At 50.3% G+C, this 18,668-nt stretch overlaps 1 protein-coding gene across 4 annotated transcripts in view; it reads left to right on the top strand.

Annotated features, from left to right (window-relative positions):
• FERMT2 (FERM domain containing kindlin 2) overlaps nucleotides 1-13,029 on the top strand; it is a 51,467-nt gene extending 38,438 nt beyond the window's left edge. For 2 of the 4 annotated variants that reach the window (XM_042799097.1, XM_042799095.1), the window contains 9 exons: nucleotides 268-402; nucleotides 2,405-2,454; nucleotides 5,092-5,216; nucleotides 6,421-6,527; nucleotides 6,885-7,106; nucleotides 9,346-9,366; nucleotides 9,838-9,962; nucleotides 10,184-10,325; nucleotides 11,644-13,029. In XM_042799097.1, coding sequence (XP_042655031.1) covers nucleotides 268-402; nucleotides 2,405-2,454; nucleotides 5,092-5,216; nucleotides 6,421-6,527; nucleotides 6,885-7,106; nucleotides 9,346-9,366; nucleotides 9,838-9,962; nucleotides 10,184-10,325; nucleotides 11,644-11,817 — 1,101 coding nt within the window. In that variant the 3' untranslated portion in view covers nucleotides 11,818-13,029. The remainder of the gene's footprint in view (nucleotides 1-267; nucleotides 403-2,404; nucleotides 2,455-5,091; nucleotides 5,217-6,420; nucleotides 6,528-6,884; nucleotides 7,107-9,345; nucleotides 9,367-9,837; nucleotides 9,963-10,183; nucleotides 10,326-11,643) is intronic. The other 2 variants (XM_042799098.1, XM_042799096.1) reach the window with 1 other exon arrangement.
• Nucleotides 13,030-18,668: the final 5,639 nt, after the last annotated feature.

Here is an 18,668-nt window from a genome sequence, read left to right as displayed (position 1 = left end):
CAGCCCGCGATGCTGCGAAAAGAGTAGCCCTGCCCTGTGGGGTCCAGAGTGGTCCTTCAGGGTTCGTAACACCAACTCCTTGGGGCTGAAAACAGCCAAGCTGGCCGTGCCTGACTCGGCCGTGCCGGGGTCTCGGTGCCTGCCAGCCTCTGCTCCCGTTTTCCACGCCGCTTCCCGAGCGCGGCGGCGGCTGTGCTGTGGGGAGCCCGCGGCACCCGGCAGATCGCAGGAGCATCCCGGTGAAAATGCTGTGACTTTGCCTTGCAGTACCACATCAATAAGCTGTCCATCATGTCCTCGGAAAACCACCTGAACAACAGCGACAAGGAGGTGGATGAGGTGGATGCTGCCCTCTCCGATCTGGAAATTACTTTGGAAGGCGGCAAAACGTCGACGATCCTGGTAAGGGTTGCAGGCAGGCGGTGGCGGGGTGGCTCACACGTCCCCTCCTCACCTTGCACAAGACAGGAATAGTCATCCCAAGCTGGGAATTTTTCCGGGCATCCAACCTTTTTTTATTTCCTTCCTCTCCCTTTTTTCCTATTTCTGCTCTTACAGCTTGAAAAAGTTGCCCCCAGCCCAGTGAAGCAACACAAAACATAGACCCCAATAATATTTTCTTAAAAATAGTATTTTCTTTTTAAATACCGTGGGGTAGGTCTGGTGCGAGGGGACCCTGGCAGTGTCCAACACGGGGCCAGCACCAAGCTGGAGCTCTGCTCTGGGCCCAAAGCGGCATAAAAACCTCTTTGAGCACACACGTGTGTTGAACCAAAGGCTTCATTTAAGCTGTAAAACCACCTTCTGTTTTTCGGGTGTTTGCAGTTAATTTAGCAGGGAGAGCTCAGCCCATCCCGTGTGCCCAGCTCTGCGTTGCTGCAGGAATCAAGTGCAATACAGTTTTTTTCCTGCTGGCACCATAAGACCAAACGTTGTTAGAGAAGTCGTGGAGGAGCCAGGATCTTACTGAAACCTCCCTGCACCAAGCCACCCTCCTGATGAAATAATGGAAAACTAAATTAAAATTCATTTGGTTTCTGTTCTCACTACCAACTTTCCAAAATACTGAATCCTTCACACTGAGGTTTCTCTTCCACCAATTCTAATTCATGGCAAAGTTTTACAGCACCAAAAACAGCTGCCATGATTTTCAGAAATAGCTTATGCTTATGAAATCCTATTTTTATTAGCCTGGATTTCAGCCTGGAGTGGGCTGTGACTGGATTTCAGAGGTTTCTTTTTTTTTTTTTTTTTTTCTGATAGGCTGTTTTAACAAGGGTTTTCCACCTTTAAAAATGTAAAGCCCAAAAATTAAACTGCCAAAAAAAGGAGTAGGTCCCGTCAGACTTGGCACAGCACAGCTTTTCCAGGCACTTTGCACATTTATACCATCTCCGAGTTTCATTGTAAGTTCGTTCAAACCCTAAAATCCCTGAAATTTTCCAGTCTTACACTTCATATATTTTTTTTAAGTGTTTACGAAGGGTCTTTTTGAAGTTAACATCCATACTTAGCCTGCTTAACTAGCATTAATAACGGCAGAGATTTATAATATTAACGAACTGCTGCAGGGACAGCAGCGCTGCTTCAGTGCAACAGTCATAATGACAAGTTTTTATCGCCAAGAGATCTTCTGTAATTTCTTTGCAAAACAAGATTTGAAGCAGAGTACTAAGGAACAGTCCCTGCCAGATAGGAGTAAAGACGACAATGATTCATCAAAAAAACTCCATCCCTCTCCGTAGGGGCTGCTAGCAGTAGCCATTTCCAGATGCATTCGAGTAATTGAATATGGATAATGGGCAATTACTGGATTGTTTGTTTAGATTCTGCATTTTTTTCCCCTTGGTATCTATAAACAGCATTGCTCATTGCAGACGGAAAGTAAACTGTTTTGCTACTGGAAGCTGTTGGAGCAGTTTTTGCTTTTTCTGTCCTTTGACAACCCTTTAGTTCGAGCTCATGAGAACTGCAGGTGACACCCTGTGTATTTTCCTCATGCAAAACGTGAAGATAAACCCAATATTAAAAAAGCGGGGCGGGGGGAAAAAACCTCTCTAGACTGTCAGAAAGCCCTTCCCCAGTCCTCCGTGGAGGTGCAGAGCAGCATCTTTTCCTTTTTTTTTTTGGAGCAGAAGGAAATAACTAAGGGAGGAGAAAAAGCCCTGTGCGAACACGAGCCGGTGTGACCGCCGGTGACCTCGCGGGTGGGAATTGGCTCCGGCGGCAGCAGGAATTCCTCAAAGAAAAATAAAACCTTGTCCTTTGCTTTCCAAACAGCACTTCTGTGCGATAGATTTTTCTCTGCTTGCTTCTCCCGTGAAGTGGATGGGGCTTTTTGGGGAGCATTTTCATGACTCCCTGCTCGGGCAGGCTGCTGAATGGGACAATCTTTTATTTTCAGGGTGACATCACTTCCATCCCAGAGCTCGCCGACTACATTAAAGTCTTCAAGTAAGTGCTGATGGGAAGAGGTGCTTGTGAAACTGGTAATGTCTATGAATAATTAATGGTCCTACTGCCTAATATCCATTTTTTTTCATCTCCTGGCTTAAGATCTTGCTGCCACCACTATGTTATCTCGTGTGAAAAGCCACCCAGCCATCGCTGTGTAACAGCACAGCTCGGCATCTGTGCTCTCTTGCTGTTAAAACATTTTATTTCTTTGTCCTGCAGCACAGTCACTAAGTATTTCACACTATTCGATATATTTGATACTGAAGTTGATCAGTTCTTAAATAGAAAGCCCAGGGTGTTTCCCCGCTATCGCCACGTACGCATCCCTCTGGGAGAGCTTGCTGCATCCCACAGCCAGCAGCGTGTGCTGGGATATTTCTTTTAACACAATTAATGCCCAGGAGATAATCAAGCGATCATAAAGTTAGAATTGAAACCTAGAAACCTTGCTCAAATACTTCTGGTTTGCAAGAGGCTGGTTGAATTATAAACAAGCCAGGATCCCGGTCTTCTCCCCTCTCCTTGCCAAAAGGAGCAGGTTAAGCTGACTGTGCTCCTCTTCCAGATCACTCAGGATTTAGGGGTTATTTTAATTTTGCTTTGACTTGGATGGTGGTACGTGGAAACTGGGAACGGCAGCGTCTGGACTTTGAGTAACATTTTGGCAGCAGCAACTGTCTTTTGCAATTTATTGCCTGCTGCAGCAAGGGTTACAGTGAAAGTTCTGGAAACTGGAAATAATGATGAGATTTCACAGCATAGCTATAGGATATAGAAGAAAAGCTTTAGGCAGCGAAATAGCTCTGGAACAAGCCTCTGTTTTATTAATTGTTTGGTTTCGGAGCCAGAGCCTACCACTTCTGTTCTAAAAAACTCTTTCTCCCTCTCCAAAGGCGAATTAATAAGGTCTCTGTGTCCGTCTGGGCTTGTGGTCTGTCGTAACCAGGGCAAAGTTTCAGGGCTGCAGCCTGTGCCCTGTATCTGAGTGGGTGTTTTTTCCCTCCCTTGAACAAACAAAAATCTTGGTCTTTCCTTTGTCGTGGTTATTTGCCAGTAAAATTAGGCACGACTCGGGGAGCTCATTGCTTGTAAGTTGGATGCGCCAGTTGGTGGGGCCAAGAGGTGGAGCGGCGAGAAGCTGCCGGTTCCTTGCCCGGTGCAAGTCTGAACCCTGGGGTTGGGATTGGAGGCTGTCCTGCTGCGGCGGGGAAGCACAGAATTGCCATTTTCTCCTAGAAATGAGAGCCAGGCAGTATATGATTGCCAGAAACCCAACGTAAATGATGCGATGTTAGGAGCTGGCCCAGCTTTGGACGTGCCTCTTGTCACGCTTCAACTGGGGAGGAGCTGCAATGTATGTCCCTAGTCTGCCTCACGTATAAGTCCTATATATAGGTCCCTATATGTGCAGAGACTCGGGATGTTTCTCTCTCCCCTGACAGCCAGGTTACTGCCAGTGCCAACCGAAATGCCTTGCCTGCAATTTAAAGGAGCCCTCAAAAAAGCTCAAGAACATTAAAGATGTATTAAAGCATCTTTAGCGAAGGGTGCGAAGCGAAGGATGGAAAAACCTGCACGTGTAGGGTGGCTTGGCTGGGGGTTGGTGACTTCTTCTGTAGTGGGAGACAGCTTTCAAAGGGAATTGTGGTTGTAAAGTTTGCACGGGGCTTGAGGAGGAGGAAACCCATCAACGGCAGGAGGAGGCAGCAGATGCCCTGCGCTCAGATGTCCCATCAGAGGTGTGGGAACAGCGAGGTTCAGGCAGACACTGCGTTTCTCCCCCACCTCCCCAATTTCCTCCTGACCCACACACCCTGAGCAGCCCCCCAGCACGCTTCTGCTTGGAAACGAAAGTGCAGAGCCCCGAGGCCAAGCGATTGGAGCCATCGCGTATTTAATCCCTACAGATGAGGGTTCAGCAGCTCTTTCTGGGATGGAGAGGTGGGAAGCGCGTTGTTGTGAGAAACTGCAGGTACAGCCTTTGAATAAGGTTTCGAAATTAGGAGTTAAGGTTAAGAAAAATCAGAAACTTGCAGCTCTACGAAGGTCTTGGGCTCGTGGTGGGATGTGCAGGCTCAGGGTGTCACCGTGACAGGCGGACGCTTCGCTGTGCTGCGGGCTTGCAGGGACACGTGTTCTTTGACACCATCAAGCAAAATCTGTGTTTTCCACCGAAAAAACCCGAAACTCTTCTGCTGTGAAATGGAGTATTTAAAAAAGAAAACAGCAAGTGCACTCACGCATGCGCTTGACTGACAAGTCTTTTAAAAGTACCGCTTCCTTTCAGAGCTCGAGCAAAACGGTTCCAGTTTAATGTGGCAGGCGGAGGCAGCGGTTCGTGGGCATGCCTCTTTTTGTAATACAGTCCTCTAGCTTTCCCCACCTTGCCCCAGCTTAGCGGAACCTCCGTAGGGTTGAAGGGTCCAAGTTTGCAACTGCAGCTCAATTTCCTGACCCGGCGTGGCAGTGAAGGGGTGGCGAGTGGTGGCTGAGCTCCCGGGCAGGGACTGTCCCCTGGCTGGGCATACCCCAGGCTGCTGACGCCGGGTTTCCAAGGGTGAAAGGAGTTTCCCGGTGCAGCAGCTTGGTTTAGGAGCTTAAGCCAAATGTAATGCCCCTCCACCTGTCTGGCAGGCCCAAGAAGCTGACGTTGAAAGGCTACAAGCCGTATTGGTGCACCTTCAAAGATACCTCTATTTCCTGCTATAAAAGCAAAGAGGAATCCAACGGGACTCCTGCACACCAGATGAACCTGAGAGGTAAGAGAAGCGCAAGCGCCGTTGCGTTTTATTCCAGTAATAGGCTGCTCCTCTTGCATCTTGCTTTCCCACTGATTTATCTCGGGTAAACGCGTTTAAAGGAATGAGGGTGACTGGGTTTGATAGCATGGCACAGAGTTAAACTTCTAGAAAGTGAGTGCGTGGCACGTGTGACCCCAAGGGGGACCGCTGCCAGCTCCCCAGTAGCATGGGGCGACAGCTTGCTGTTCTCCTTTTTGTCACAGCTGCCCAAAAGAATTGAACTAATTCCCACAGCAGAGCGTAAGTTTGAGCTGGAGAGAACAGACCGTTCTCCCTTTAAGTTTTTTCCCTCCTCTCCCTGGTGCTGCTGGTTCTGAGCGGCCTCGCTCAAGCTCTCCCTGCAAGCCTTGCACATGAGGTTTTAAATTCCTACAGCTGCTGGTTTTTCTTATGTCAAGTTAAACATTCTTACTCTGCAGAGAGCTCGTTTTTTTTTTGTTTTTTTTTTTTTTCCCGCGGAGGCAGGAGCAGATGGGATGCCAAGTGACCTCGGGCCGCAGTCAGAGCGAAGCCTGGCCCGCAGGACCTTTTTGGGAGCTTTTGACATATCTGCTGTGACGGCACTTTTAAAAAATCTCGGAGGCGGCGTCGAGGCAGCGCCTGGGCTAACTTGGCTGGTTCATTTCATCACCCCCCGGTGTTTATACAACCACTTGTGGTTCTCTCCAGACACTGAAAGCAGGGTGCTCACACCTCACCACTGACTCTAGCAGCAATATGCCCGGCTGAAATAATGTATAGGGGTTTCAGGGTGAAAGTCAGCACCCATCCAGCCATCTTTTCCTACCTTCCATGAAAATTTCAGGGAGACAGGGTGGTTGCCAGTCATCGGGTTCATTCACGAGGCCAGGCAGGATCTATGAGATTAATTCTGCGGGCGCCTGCTAGCTTTGGCTTCATTGCTTTCAGATCAGGTCTTGCTTTTTTCCCCTTTTTTTCCTGTCACTTTGAAAAAGAGACATGTGGCACAGTTTTTGTCCCTGCTACGTAGAGTGTTTATCCCATCGGAGATGTGGTGTAAGACCTTTGCAGCACTGAGATGCTGTTGGACACCCTTTAGGAGCAGTGCTTTACTTTTTGTTGTTTGTTTGAGGGGGTTTTTTATCCCTTTTTAAAGCATACTTCTTCACAACTCTGTTAAACACCGGCTCCCTCGTTGCAGGATGTGAAGTTACCCCTGATGTGAACATCTCTGGTCAGAAGTTTAACATCAAACTTCTGATTCCGGTGGCGGAGGGAATGAATGAAATCTGGCTTCGCTGCGACAATGTGAGTTTATCACTTGATCCTGCCGTCTCTTCACTTTTTGCCCACCACCAGCTCGTGCTCGCATGTGCCGCGTAGCTGGTGTTAACGAAAAAAAAAAAAAAAAAAGTACAAAATGCACTCACATGCATCTGATCTCGACGTTCAGAGCACGTATGTGAATATGGAGTAGAAAATCAACCCCCGCTCCTCCTCGGCTTTGTCCCGTGGTTGTAGCCTACACCTTGGCTGGGTTTCTGCTCATCCTTGTGTATGCTTGAGTCTCCTGGGGCTGGCAGGGAAAAAAAAAGGCTCCCTGGAGGTTTATTGGGGGTACCCCCCACTGCTCTGACGGGCGCGGGTCTGTTTTTTGGGGGGCAGGAGACGCAGTACGCCAGCTGGATGGCCGCCTGCCGCCTGGCCTCCAAGGGCAAGACGATGGCCGACAGCTCCTACGGCGTGGAAGTGCAGAACATCCTCTCCTTCCTGAAAATGCAGCATTTGAACCCAGACCCGCAGCTGATCCCGGAGCAGATCACCACCGACATTAATCCCGAGTGTCTGGTTTCTCCTCGCTACCTGAAAAAGTACAAGAGCAAGCAGGTACGTGCTCGCCCGCTCTCCCGGCGCGGTGGGGACCGGGCTGACTGTGCACCCGTTGCGGCGGCAGCCGGCGTTTAACACTCCGTGGTTGGGATGTTGTCACTTAATCGGATGCACGCGGTTACTAAAATGAGATGCCAACGACTGAAGCGCGTGGTTTCGATCCAGCACCTGGGGGTGGCACCCACAACCTCAGTGACGCTCTGTGTTGCGCGACAGCGCAGGCACACAGCCTCGGCAGCGGGGAGCCGTTTGTTTTAAATACAGTTTAAATTTATTTACGTTTATTTGAAAAGCACGGGGGGTGGTTCAAAACAGGGGGGTGGCTTTTGCCCCTGCTGATAGCAAGCGACGGTGCAGCAAAGCATGGGTCAGCTGCCCCCCGTCTCTCCCCGCGCAGCTGTAGCAACGATGAGATGAAATCAGTCCCTGGTGCTGGGATTAAAACCCCTTCCCTTGCACAGAGTCTGTGCAGAAATCCTCAGGATCAGCGGAGTTGCAGTTGCTTGCAGTGCTTTATCCAGACTTGGCTGTAATGTGGTTTGCATATTTCCCTCTTTGCTTTTCCACTACTTCCAAATGCCAGTCCTTGAAACATTGCTTCATTTTGAGTTGCTGTGACTTGTGCTTGAACTCCACGCTACATTCGATCCGTGCATGACAGGGCTGAACTGTTCTGCGCTGGAAATAAATGCATGCCTTTCTGAAAGACATTATATGCCAGGATAGCGGCAAAAATAAGTAAGGCATTGCTCCGTGGCCTTTTGGTGACTTAATCGTTCAGCTGTAGCTTCACAGCCTGTGTGCTTCAGGCTGGCTGTGGCTAGATACGATTTCTCCCAGCCCAGGAGAAGGCTGCAAGTCAGAGAAGCAGGAAAAAATATAACTTTTTATTGGCACAGCACGATGATTTCCTGGCAGTGGAGTTATATTTTATATAGCCCTTATTATTCTTCTGAATAAGCCTTTATATCCACTTGGATGGGGGAGAGGCTGCATAAATATACCGGTTTTACATATAGAATACCTTCTAGGCTTGAACTCAGTGAAATGGAGGCACCTGGAAAAATATTAGCTTGCAGAACTTGCTTACCATGCAGGTATCCTCGTTATAAAAATACCCTCTGTTGAACTGTGGGCTGGGCACGAGCCCTCGCCCTGCTCCACGCCGGGCTGGCGGCTGCAAGGAGAACGCTGGGTCCCCTACAGACATGGGCTAAACAGCAGATTTAGGCTTTTCCTTCATGGCCAGAGGCAGAGCTTGCAGCAGCGGAGGATGTTCGCCGTCAGCACACGTGCTGGCAGGGCTGGAGGCTGTGGGAATGCAAGGAATTCAGCTGCACGGGTCCCTCCGCGCCCCGGCATGGGGGAAGGAGGAAGAGGAGGAGGAGGAGGAGGAGGAGGAGGTCACGCAGCCCACAGACGGTGCCGAAATGGGAATTGGCAGCGGGCCCTGCCGGTAGATTTATAGAGGCGCTTGGTCCCACACCAGCCCCAGACCCCACTCGGGTGGTGGTTGTCTCCCCGTGCCCTTGCAGCAGCGTAGGGTTGGCGGGTTGGGTTTGGGGGGGTGCCAAATCCTAAACGTCAAAAGAAAAAAAAAAAAAAAAAAAAAAAAAACCAAAAAAAAAAAACAACGCAGCCCAAAATAAGCGTATTCACAGCTCTCAGGTGCTTGCGAGGGCAGGTGCACCCCCAGGAAGCCTGGCTCATCTTATCCTCCCGCCGCCTGTTGCATCCCCATCGTTCCTCTGCGCAGCTCAAATAAAAGGAGCCGTTGAGCCAACGGCCCGTAGGGAGCTCGGGAGCTTCCTACTCCGCGAGTCAGTTGGGCTGGAGTCTGAGCAGAGGCGTGGGAAGGAGCGTGAGGACAAGACTTCTCCTCTGAGCTGGCAGGTTCATCCTCCCCTTCACCCAGCAGCAGGAGCAAAACCATCTCAGGAGCAAAACCACCATCTCTCCAAGGTGCCGGCCAGCTGGGACCGCGCCGGTGCTCAGGCGGGGCCGGCACGAGCAGCAAATCTCTGCTCACTTGTCCCCTCTCCATCCTTACGTTCACTTTGGCTGCTTTTCTGCCTAAGAAATTGTGCATGTGGTTTTTTTTTGGCTTGAACTTTGGTTTGCAGTTAATTTACACTTTTTCTTTGCTTTGTTGCCATATTTCTGATCGCTTTTTTTTCTTTCTGCCTCCTTTTCTTTTTTTTTTTTTTTTTTTTTTTTCTCGCCTTGCCATCTACAGCCAGGCTATGTAAGAGACTTGGTAAGTGACAGCAACAATAAAATTAAGATAAAACTTAAAATAGTCTAGAACCCCTTTGGTTTGGAGAGCAGGAATGAAAAAAACTAACAAAACCCACACCCCGCCCCGGAGAAACTTGGGCCCTGTTTGGTTTTTCTAATGGTCCCCAATGATTTATGTAGAAACCCTACACCAGAAGTTTGCCCCGCCGCCTGCTCGCATCCTGAGCCTGAGCACTCTTTGCCTCCAGACAGCTCAGACCTAGATTTGCTTTTCCATGTCTGGAGACACGAAGCAAAAAGCAGCTCCACGTTTATCAGCCGCGGTCGCAGGCTTCGAGCTGAAATCAGACCTCAGGGGAGAAATTCTCCCGTCCCCCCGCGGCGGCTCCCAAGCGCCTCCCGAGTCGTTACCCGTGCGCGTGTGCCGGTCGCGACGCCCCTAAACGAGCCCCCCCCCCCGCCTAAAGCCGGTGTGTCTCGCCGCCCGCAGATCACGGCGCGCATCCTGGAAGCCCACCAGAACGTCGCCCAGATGAGCCTCATCGAGGCGAAGATGCGGTTTATCCAAGCCTGGCAGTCGCTGCCGGAGTTCGGCATCACGCATTTCATTGCGAGGTCGGTGGGTCTGCCGGGCAGGGCGGGAGGATTTTCGTGAATAAATGGTGCACCGTACATTAAATACCCTTAGCCGTGGAAGTTGCACTGGAGCCGAAATGAAAAGCATTAATTGCCTCAACCTTATAAAACTGATTTTACAAGCTAACTCGGCTGCTGAAGTTAACACGCGCAGCCGTGGATCGCGGGCGCACGTTTATTAATCCCTCGCCGTGTCGCAGGTTCCAGGGGGGCAAGAAGGAGGAGCTGATCGGCATCGCCTACAACCGCCTGATACGGATGGACGCGAGCACGGGCGATGCCGTCAAAACCTGGCGGTTCAGCAACATGAAGCAGTGGAACGTGAACTGGGAGATTAAAATGGTGAGCCGGTGTTTTTACCGCTCGGCCGCCCTCCCCGGGCTCTCGGGTTTATTTTAAGTCGACTTTGTGAGTCAGGTTTTTAAAAGTCGGGTTCCCCCGTCGCCGTTTCCTAAAGCGTGTCCCGTCCAGCTGTGTTAATGTGATACCGTTTCTCCTCCCTTCTCTGCCACGCTCCTGGGAGATCTAGTAGAGCTTGTCCTCACTGCTGGTGGAGTTGAGTATGACCCTTAAAAAGAATTACAAAAAAAAAAAAAAAAATTGAATCTTTCTTTAACACAGCCGGTTACACACTTAAAGTGTAACGATTTTCTCCGGTCTCTGAACACCCACTCAACGGCAGCTAAATAAAATCAAACTTCAGAACCGATGCCCAGGCTCGATCCTCACCAGTAACGTAAATGTACTGGGCCTTATCCATATCAAAAATTCCCTTTATTTGCAGCACAGCTCAGCCTTCTGTGTAAGTAATGAAAAGCAACCGTAGGCACTTCCCGAGGCTCTGAGATGGGCTTCTACCCATCCGTTACGTTTGGATGCACCAACATTTTTGTGCTTCTTTTTGGCAGAACACCTAATTAAAATTGCCAGGGATATGCAAAGGCTGTTTTCCTGCAGTTTGCGGCTCATTAGGAGTTGCTGGATAAATTATTCGGCCCCTCCTCTGCCTCAGAGTCTTTGTTTTGGCCCAGTTGCAAGCCCCGCTATTCCAATTATTCGGCTCGGACGCTCTGCTGGGAATCCCCGTCCCTCCTGCAGAGCTGTCAGTGATGGGGGGACAGAAAAATAACAGGCATCAGTTAACCGGACTGTCTGTTCAGTCACTCCGAAACGAGCTCCCCCCAACCCCCTTAAAGCGTTTCTGCGGCCAAACTTCAACTTCCAAAACCAGAAGACACTCGCGGGGAAAACTGGAAAGAAATTGCATCCAGGAAATCTGTTTCTCTTGAGTGTCGCCACGTGCTCACTGCCGGGAGGTGCAAACATGCTGGGTAATTAGAGTCACAGGAGAATAAAAGGTGTAATCATAATTTAAGTCAATAAATCAAATGGAAAATTTAATTAATTTTGAAAAGCAATAAAAGGCATTTCTGTATCTAAACCTTTGAACAATAATCACTGCATCACAGAACCCTAGAATATCTCAAGTTGGAAGGGAGCCGTAAGGATGACCGAGCCCAAATCAGCGCTGGATTTTGCTTAGGCCACAGAAAAAAGCATCTGGGTTAACAAAAATGAAAAATCAGGCGGGAAGGGCAGAGATCAGAGTAACCCCTTTGGGGAGGCCGGTGAGGCTAACCCCTGCGACTTTGCCCTCCAGGTGACGGTGGAGTTTGCAGATGACGTGCGGGTGTCCTTCATCTGCACGGAGGTGGATTGCAAAGTGGTTCACGAGTTCATCGGCGGCTACATCTTCTTGTCGACGCGAGCGAAAGATCAGAACGAGAGTTTAGATGAAGAGATGTTCTACAAACTCACCAGTGGTTGGGTGTGAGTCCCACGTACTGTACACCGAGAGGAAACCCCCCATGGCCATATTAATATTTAACTTTAAAAAGCTGTTCTTTGAAATATGCTGCTTAATAAAGTAAGCTTGAAATGTATCTTTTTTTTTTTTTTTTTTTTTTTATCATGAAAATTTTTGCATTACCAGACCAGTTAATCTGTGTGCACTAATGAGCACTTCTGTTAATTTGCTATAACAAGACTGTATCTGGGCCAGGGGATTGTGCCACTGGCCTTTAGATACAGAATCTGATGGGCAGATCAGGATAAGATTTGACTGACTTAAAATAGCCAATTTTCTAAGAGAACTCTAAGCCATCTTCTTGTAAAGCCATCCAGGGCTTAACCTATATGAAGTCTATTTATCATGTTTAATGCATGAGTGTTTTCTTTCTTTTTTTTTTTTTGTGTTTTTTATTCTGTACATTTGACCTGTTTTGAAGTCGTCCTACCCGTAAGTAGAACTGCCATCTCTCCTTTCACACTACATGCACCAGGACTGCTACAGGTGCCTGACAGGACTTTGAAGATAATTGCGTGTGGCCTCGAAGATGATCTTCTGTTAGTCTGTTATAGCTTGGTTTTATTTGTTAACTTGCCTTTTGATAATCATTTATATTGTCTTTTTTTTTAATTTTATTTTATTTTTACACCGTATTGTATTATGACACTTTTAGTATTCACCAGCATAGTCACTGTTCTGCCTATGATATGCAAACTTTTTCATTACAATATGAAGTAAAGGTCTATGAAGTATAGGTTTTGTGTAACTAATGTAAAAAACACAAATTTTATAAAATTGTACAGTTTTTTTAACTAGTCTCACAAGCCAACTAGAATATTGCATAGATCTGGTGTATCAGCATTAATTATAGTATGCCTGTAAGAAGTACGGGGAGTAGCCAAGAAACAAACAAAAAAAAAAAAAAAAAAAACAACCAAACAAAGAAATTTCAGTCCAGTAAACCTTTATCTAAGTTAAATGGGAGTTCAGAGCTGCACCACAACACCCTTGGTAACCGATACCTGGGGCCGGGGCCTCCCCGTTCGTTAAGCCAGCACCGCGTTAACGCTAATGGGGAGGGACCTCCTGCCCCACCTAATGCCGAAGAATAATCAGTGTTGCGTTCCTATAGTCTGTGGTTTCAAGACTATGTATAAAAGCATTTTATTTTAAATAAAAGTCAAATCTTTTATTTAATATCCAGCTGCCACTCCTGGTTTCTGTGGTTCAGCCGTGCTACGGCAGAGCCGTAAGCGACTCCCGTATGACAGAGCCACCCCGCGCTCCCGCCCGCTGCCTTGTCCCCAGGTTGACCGAAACAAAATGCCGTGAAAAAAAAAAAAAAAAAAAAAAAAAAAATCAAAATAGAGGGATGGGGCGGGAGAGCCCGAGGCAGCGGCATCGGCCGGGCAGGCGGTGGGGATGCGGGGAAGGATGCTGCTCCAGATACACGCGGTCAGTACCCTGCCTTCACCGAATTTGAAGGCTGGGGTGTAAAACGGCCTCGGCACGCCCGGCTCTGCTACACTGGCAAGAAGGAAAAAATCGATCTGTTTGCACGTTGGGCTTAAAATGCTGTGTCGCAGCTTTTCAGTCGGCGGCGAAATGAAACCGGGCTCGTCGCTGCCCACCGGGAGAGCTCCCTACCCAAAATCACCCCGAGAGAGGGGCTGAGGGTGCTGCCTGGCCTCGTCTGGTCCAGCTCCCAGCTTCGGGTTATCGCGATACGGCACGACAGAGCCGCGGCGGGGTGAGGAGGGACGGGAAAAGGGTGCCAGCAGCGGGTGAGGGCGGCTGCTCACCTGCGCCTCCAGGCCTGGGGGGACAGAGGGGCATCGTCCCCGGGCACAAGCTGAATTTACCCCCTTGGGAGGAAATCATGCGTTTCCCCATCACTGCTGTGTTTCTGCAGCGAGCCTTTATTTTTTTTTTTTTTTGCACCGCTTGCTCTTGGGATGGGTGGCACCCTTACTTTATAAAAGCAAGGAGAAGGGGTGGCCTGATGGTGCTGGGCAATTCCTCCCGCCCCTTGGTCCCAGCACAAATGGGACTGTGGTCGTGGCAGAGGCGTCCTTGGGACATTATTCCAGGGATGCTCCCAACCCTGTCCTGTGCCCACGGGCTTGTTCTTTTGGGTGCTGGCAGCTCCGGGCTGCCTGGCAATTCCAGGGAGGCACACGAACGGAGGAGCAGCGTGCACGCTCCTGGCAAGCAGCGCCGGGATTTTGGCTGGATGCAGTAATATAAAAAAACGTGCCTGGCCTGGAATAGCACCAAAGCTGGGCACGTGATGGGGACGGCTCGCTGAAAAATATTTACCTCCTATTTCATAGCCTGAGGTGATGCAGGATGGAGAGGTGTAACATGGAGAAGTGGTGGGGAGACAAGGCGTCCCCCTCCCCGGTCCCTCCGTAGCCACCTCCGCAGGGCTCCACTACGCTGAATCAGGGCCTGATTTTGCAGCTGGGGGAGGTGATAAGGCAGGAAACACTGAGCAGAAAAGCAGAGGAGGTCGGGGAAGGGGCATGGGAAGGCAGAGGCTGCTTTTGACCGCAGACCTTCCCCGTGTGGCCCCCCCGAGGATGGGAGCCAGGAGAAGCTGGGTGGGAAGCGGGGAGCGGTGCGGGCGCTTGCAGGGGGCTGGGAAGCAGCAACGGGCTTCAAGGTGATCCAAAGGAAGCTGCTGGGTTTTCTAGGGTGTCTTTCCTTTCTCCTTGGATGTGAGGATGCAAATGAAAATGAGGTTGGAATGGAGAGGGCAAGGGGATTAAAAAAAAAAAGAAAAAAAATCTGCGGTTTACCTAACGTCTGGAGAAACACCAGATAAAATACAGCACGGATGGGAACTGCCACACACTGAGGATGGACACGGGGTGAGGAGGGAGCACGAGGAGCACGTTGCAAAATGGTTTTGGGGGGGGGGAGGCGGTGAGAGCTGGAGCCTGTGGGAGAGGATGGATGACCCAGCCCAGGGACAGGAGGCAGTGACAGCGAGCTGGCCCGAGGACAAAGAGGACTGTAACTGCCCTGCTGCTCCTCCCGTGGTCATCAGCCATCGCTGGTGGGGTGATGAGAAGTCAAAGGGAAACGGGGTGCAGAGGGGTTGCAGCGATGTGCTGGGGAGAGGTGTTGGAGGCCGGGTGGGTTTGGGGGGTGTTTGGGCATTAAAGCCGACAACAGAGGCTGAGGAGGGTCTCGGTGAGGCGAGGCAATGCAAATCCCAGTTCCCACAGCACCAGCGCTGAAGGGAGATGCAGCGGTTTAGTCTGCTGATGCAGTGAAATCTGGCTGTGGTTGACCTTACTGGGTAAACAAAAAAGTAAAGCAAATTAAAAGCAAAACCAAAGAGAAACCAGCCCGTGGGCGTCCGCAGCCCCCTGGGGTGACTCAGCCTCGGGGAAGAAGAGCAGTAACCGTCTGGCATCCACAAACTGGTGGCTGCCCTGGGGGGGAAAAAAATAAGAAAAACAAAACAAAAAAAAATCTATAACTATTTTGATAAGTACGTAATGGAGAGGAAGGTTCAGAGCCAACAGGGCTCCTTAAACCCCAGTTTAACCAAAACAAGCATCAGAGGTGCCTGAAGACGGAATTACTCCAGCCTTACAGCAGCGGGCAGGGCCAGGGGGATGGATGCTCCTCCCTCACTGACCCTGCTCTAGGACCTTGAGTGGGTGGGGGGGAAAGGAAAAAATAAATCACTTCACCGAAAGGTACTGATGCAAACCGGCTGCCAGGGTGAAAAACCACTTCACTTAATGCACGCAGGGGATTTGCATGCCTGTCTGATCAAGGCATCGGCCGGGGTGTCGGCGAGGATTCATACAGCTTTTTAAGCCTCAAGTAATTTAATACCCTGCAGATGGGCAAGTCACATTGCGGTTTGAAAGTAGGAATGGCAGAGTTTTATACAGGGGAGAGATTCGCAGACCCACAGGGATTTTAAAAACAAAGTAAAAAAGAAATATCTCCAACCTAGGCTGTTGCTTGCAGCAAGGAAGGGGGGAGTGCTGCCCAGCCTGGGTATGGGGGCACATCCTGCTGCCGTGAATTAAGGAAAGAGGACATCTGGGGGAGTCATCGTTTTTTGAGGGGCAATAAGACAAAATGACCCCTAACCACTACAAAAGGAGCTGGGTTATTGTCTACAACCGAGACACGTGGGAGCACGGGGCTGGTTTTCTAAAGCCCCCCTGTTTCTCCTGCCCTGGGATGGTCACCCCAGATAGTGGGGCTCTTCCGCAGAGGGAAGGGGCTGAAGAAAGCTCCTCAAATTAATCCATAGGAAAACCAAGTTGGAGATGAGTCATTTCAGCATCTCAGCCCTGCGGGAAGCACGTTGGGGACTTTCCAGCCTTTGGGCTGGGAAGGGGCTCCTGAGTGGCCAACGCCAGCTCCCTGGGGCTGGCTGGGTGCAAAGGTGTCTCCCAAATTCCCGGAGCTCACACCACGGGCAGGAGTGGGAGAGCTTTCCTCTGCCTTGCCTGGTCCCTCCAAGCCTCTTGCTTTGTTGAGCATCAAGGGCCAGGAGCCCACTGAGCCCGGCGGGGCTGGGATCAGCAGCATCTTTCAGCCTGATCTGCCCCACGTGCTGCATGAGCCGACTGAGAGGGGTCCTGGGCACCCCCGAGGGCACTTAGGGCCACCGGGGATTTACCCGGCGTTGACCAAGGATGTAGGAAACTCAGACCAGGCGTTGCCACCGCCAGCCAGGATCCAGCCCCGAGACAAAACCACACGTGAGTTCCCTGCTTTGGTCCAGCTGCCGAGAAACCCCCACTTCCAAGGTGTATTAACCCTCATCTCCTATGCAGGAAAGAATGGTGAAGAGCCAAATCCCTCAACAACGGCACCAACTCAGACAGCAGGAGCGGTTTCATCAGCCTAATTAAATTCAGACTGATCGGTGACCACGCTCGCACAGCTCAAAACCTTTCTGGAAACCAGCGGTGGTTTTTATTTGTTTGCTTTAAGTATCATAAAAGCACTGTATGCTTTTATTCGTGGCACTGAGGCACTAAAGAGATAAAAAAAAATCTATAAATATCTGCTGAATGTTATAGATTTAAAAAAAAAAAAACAAAAAAAAAAAAAAACAGAAGTGCCTTCCCGCTTGCATCTTTTCCCGTAAGCACCAGTGCAATGAGGTCCGGGCAGCCCAGCCTCACGCCTGCTCCTGTTCTGATCGGCATCCCAGCTTTCCCTTTGAAATCCCTGCATCCCTCCAGCTGCTCGACATATTTCAGGCTTGAGCCTCCCCCCCCCCCCCCCCCCCCCCCGAAACTTCCCCTTTAGTTTCTCTTAAGCTCCCCTGTCTGGTTTTCATAACTGCAGAACGCAAACGGGGACTTTTCCCAGGGTGTTATCGAGGCCCTGGGGATGCAAAGCCGGATCTTCCCCATGTGAGCTGAAAACTCATCCTGGTGCAGCCATGCTGGTGGACTGGGGAGGGAGAGAGAGGGGAAACACCAGTTGAAGAAGAACTAAAAACCCCAACGTGCCAAATTCACCCTGAAAAAGCTGGCAGCGAGCTTACATCAGTTTGAGCAGCATTTTATCTCATCGGTGTAAAAGGCTGCAGCGTTTGCACTTTGGAGGGTTTTCTTTTTTTAACTCGACGCAGAAGCATCAAAATATTTTCCTACAAGTAACTCTGAAAGGCCAACCCCATCTCTCACAGTGATTCAAATATGCAAGAACCTGTCAGATACCGAAATCTTTCGGGAAGTTTTCCCTTTGATCCATAGTTAAGACAAAGACCTGGAAACGGAGGTCCCCTGCTCTGCTGGTTCCCTGCAAAGCTGCAGATCCCCGGCTGGTGGGAAGCCTCCGGCTGGAGGACTCCCATTCCCCCTCCTCTGAGAAAGCAGCAATTTGAGCAAATAAAACATTTGCTCCGGGGTGGGGGTGGGGGGGGTGGGTTTTGAGGGGCTTTTGGTCAGCAGCTGGTTAGCCCCTAATGAGCAAGCTGAGCTTTGATTTCCTGCCTGGGAAAGGAGACTTAAAAAAAAAAAAAAAAAGTGGAAGAGGATCTGAGTTAGAAATTTGACTCACGCCAGCGATCCTGGCTGGGAATTGCTCCCCCTTTGTCCCTTGCCTGAGGACACGTCCCAGAGGGAGGCACTGGCTCGGGAGCAAGAGTAAGGGGCCAGGGAGGGGAATTGTGGTGGTGCCTGGAGAAAGCGAAGCCCCTTGGCCCCAGCCTGGCTGGGGAGAGGCCCCGCGTGCCCCTGTGTTGCCCTCCAAACTGGGCTTGCACCAGCCAGGGCTCGTAGGCTGGGACAAGGGCAGCTCTGTATTCCTCTTGTGCAATTCCTTATAATCCTGGCATGCCAGGCGGGGTACGGGGTGCAGGTCCCCTGCAGAATAAGCCCGTCTAAATCCTGCTCACACCTTTCTGGCTGGCTCTGCTGCCTGCTCACCCAGGGCAGAAAGAGCAGCGGTGGGGGGGGCATAGCCAGCTCCCAGACATCTCCATCTGCCCACAGGGCTCCTCTCCTTCCACACTCCTCTCAGGGCTTTGGCACTCACCACGTCGAGCATCCCAAACATAATCTGCAGCACTTTATCCCAGCTAGGTAAGGCTGGAGCTACCAGCAAGTCCCAAGCCGTGCTCCACCACATCCACCACCCCAGGAGCAGGTCATCACCCCAGATGTCCTACCTGTATCATGCAAGGGACTTTCTGGCTGTGTTCAGAGATGGTGCGGGCTTCCCTTCCCACAGTAACTGTGTGTATTGTCTCTCCCAGGTGGCAGGGACGGCCAGACCTCATCTGGGACACCTGGGAAAAATCAGGTTCCCGGTTTCCCTAATGGCTTTCAGCTGATTTAGGC

This window comes from Tyto alba, unplaced genomic scaffold (assembly GCF_018691265.1).
Source record: "Tyto alba isolate M040663 unplaced genomic scaffold, T.alba_DEE_v4.0 Super-Scaffold_29, whole genome shotgun sequence".
NCBI lineage: Eukaryota > Metazoa > Chordata > Aves > Strigiformes > Tytonidae > Tyto > Tyto alba.
This window is presented reverse-complemented; position numbering and strand designations above follow the sequence as displayed.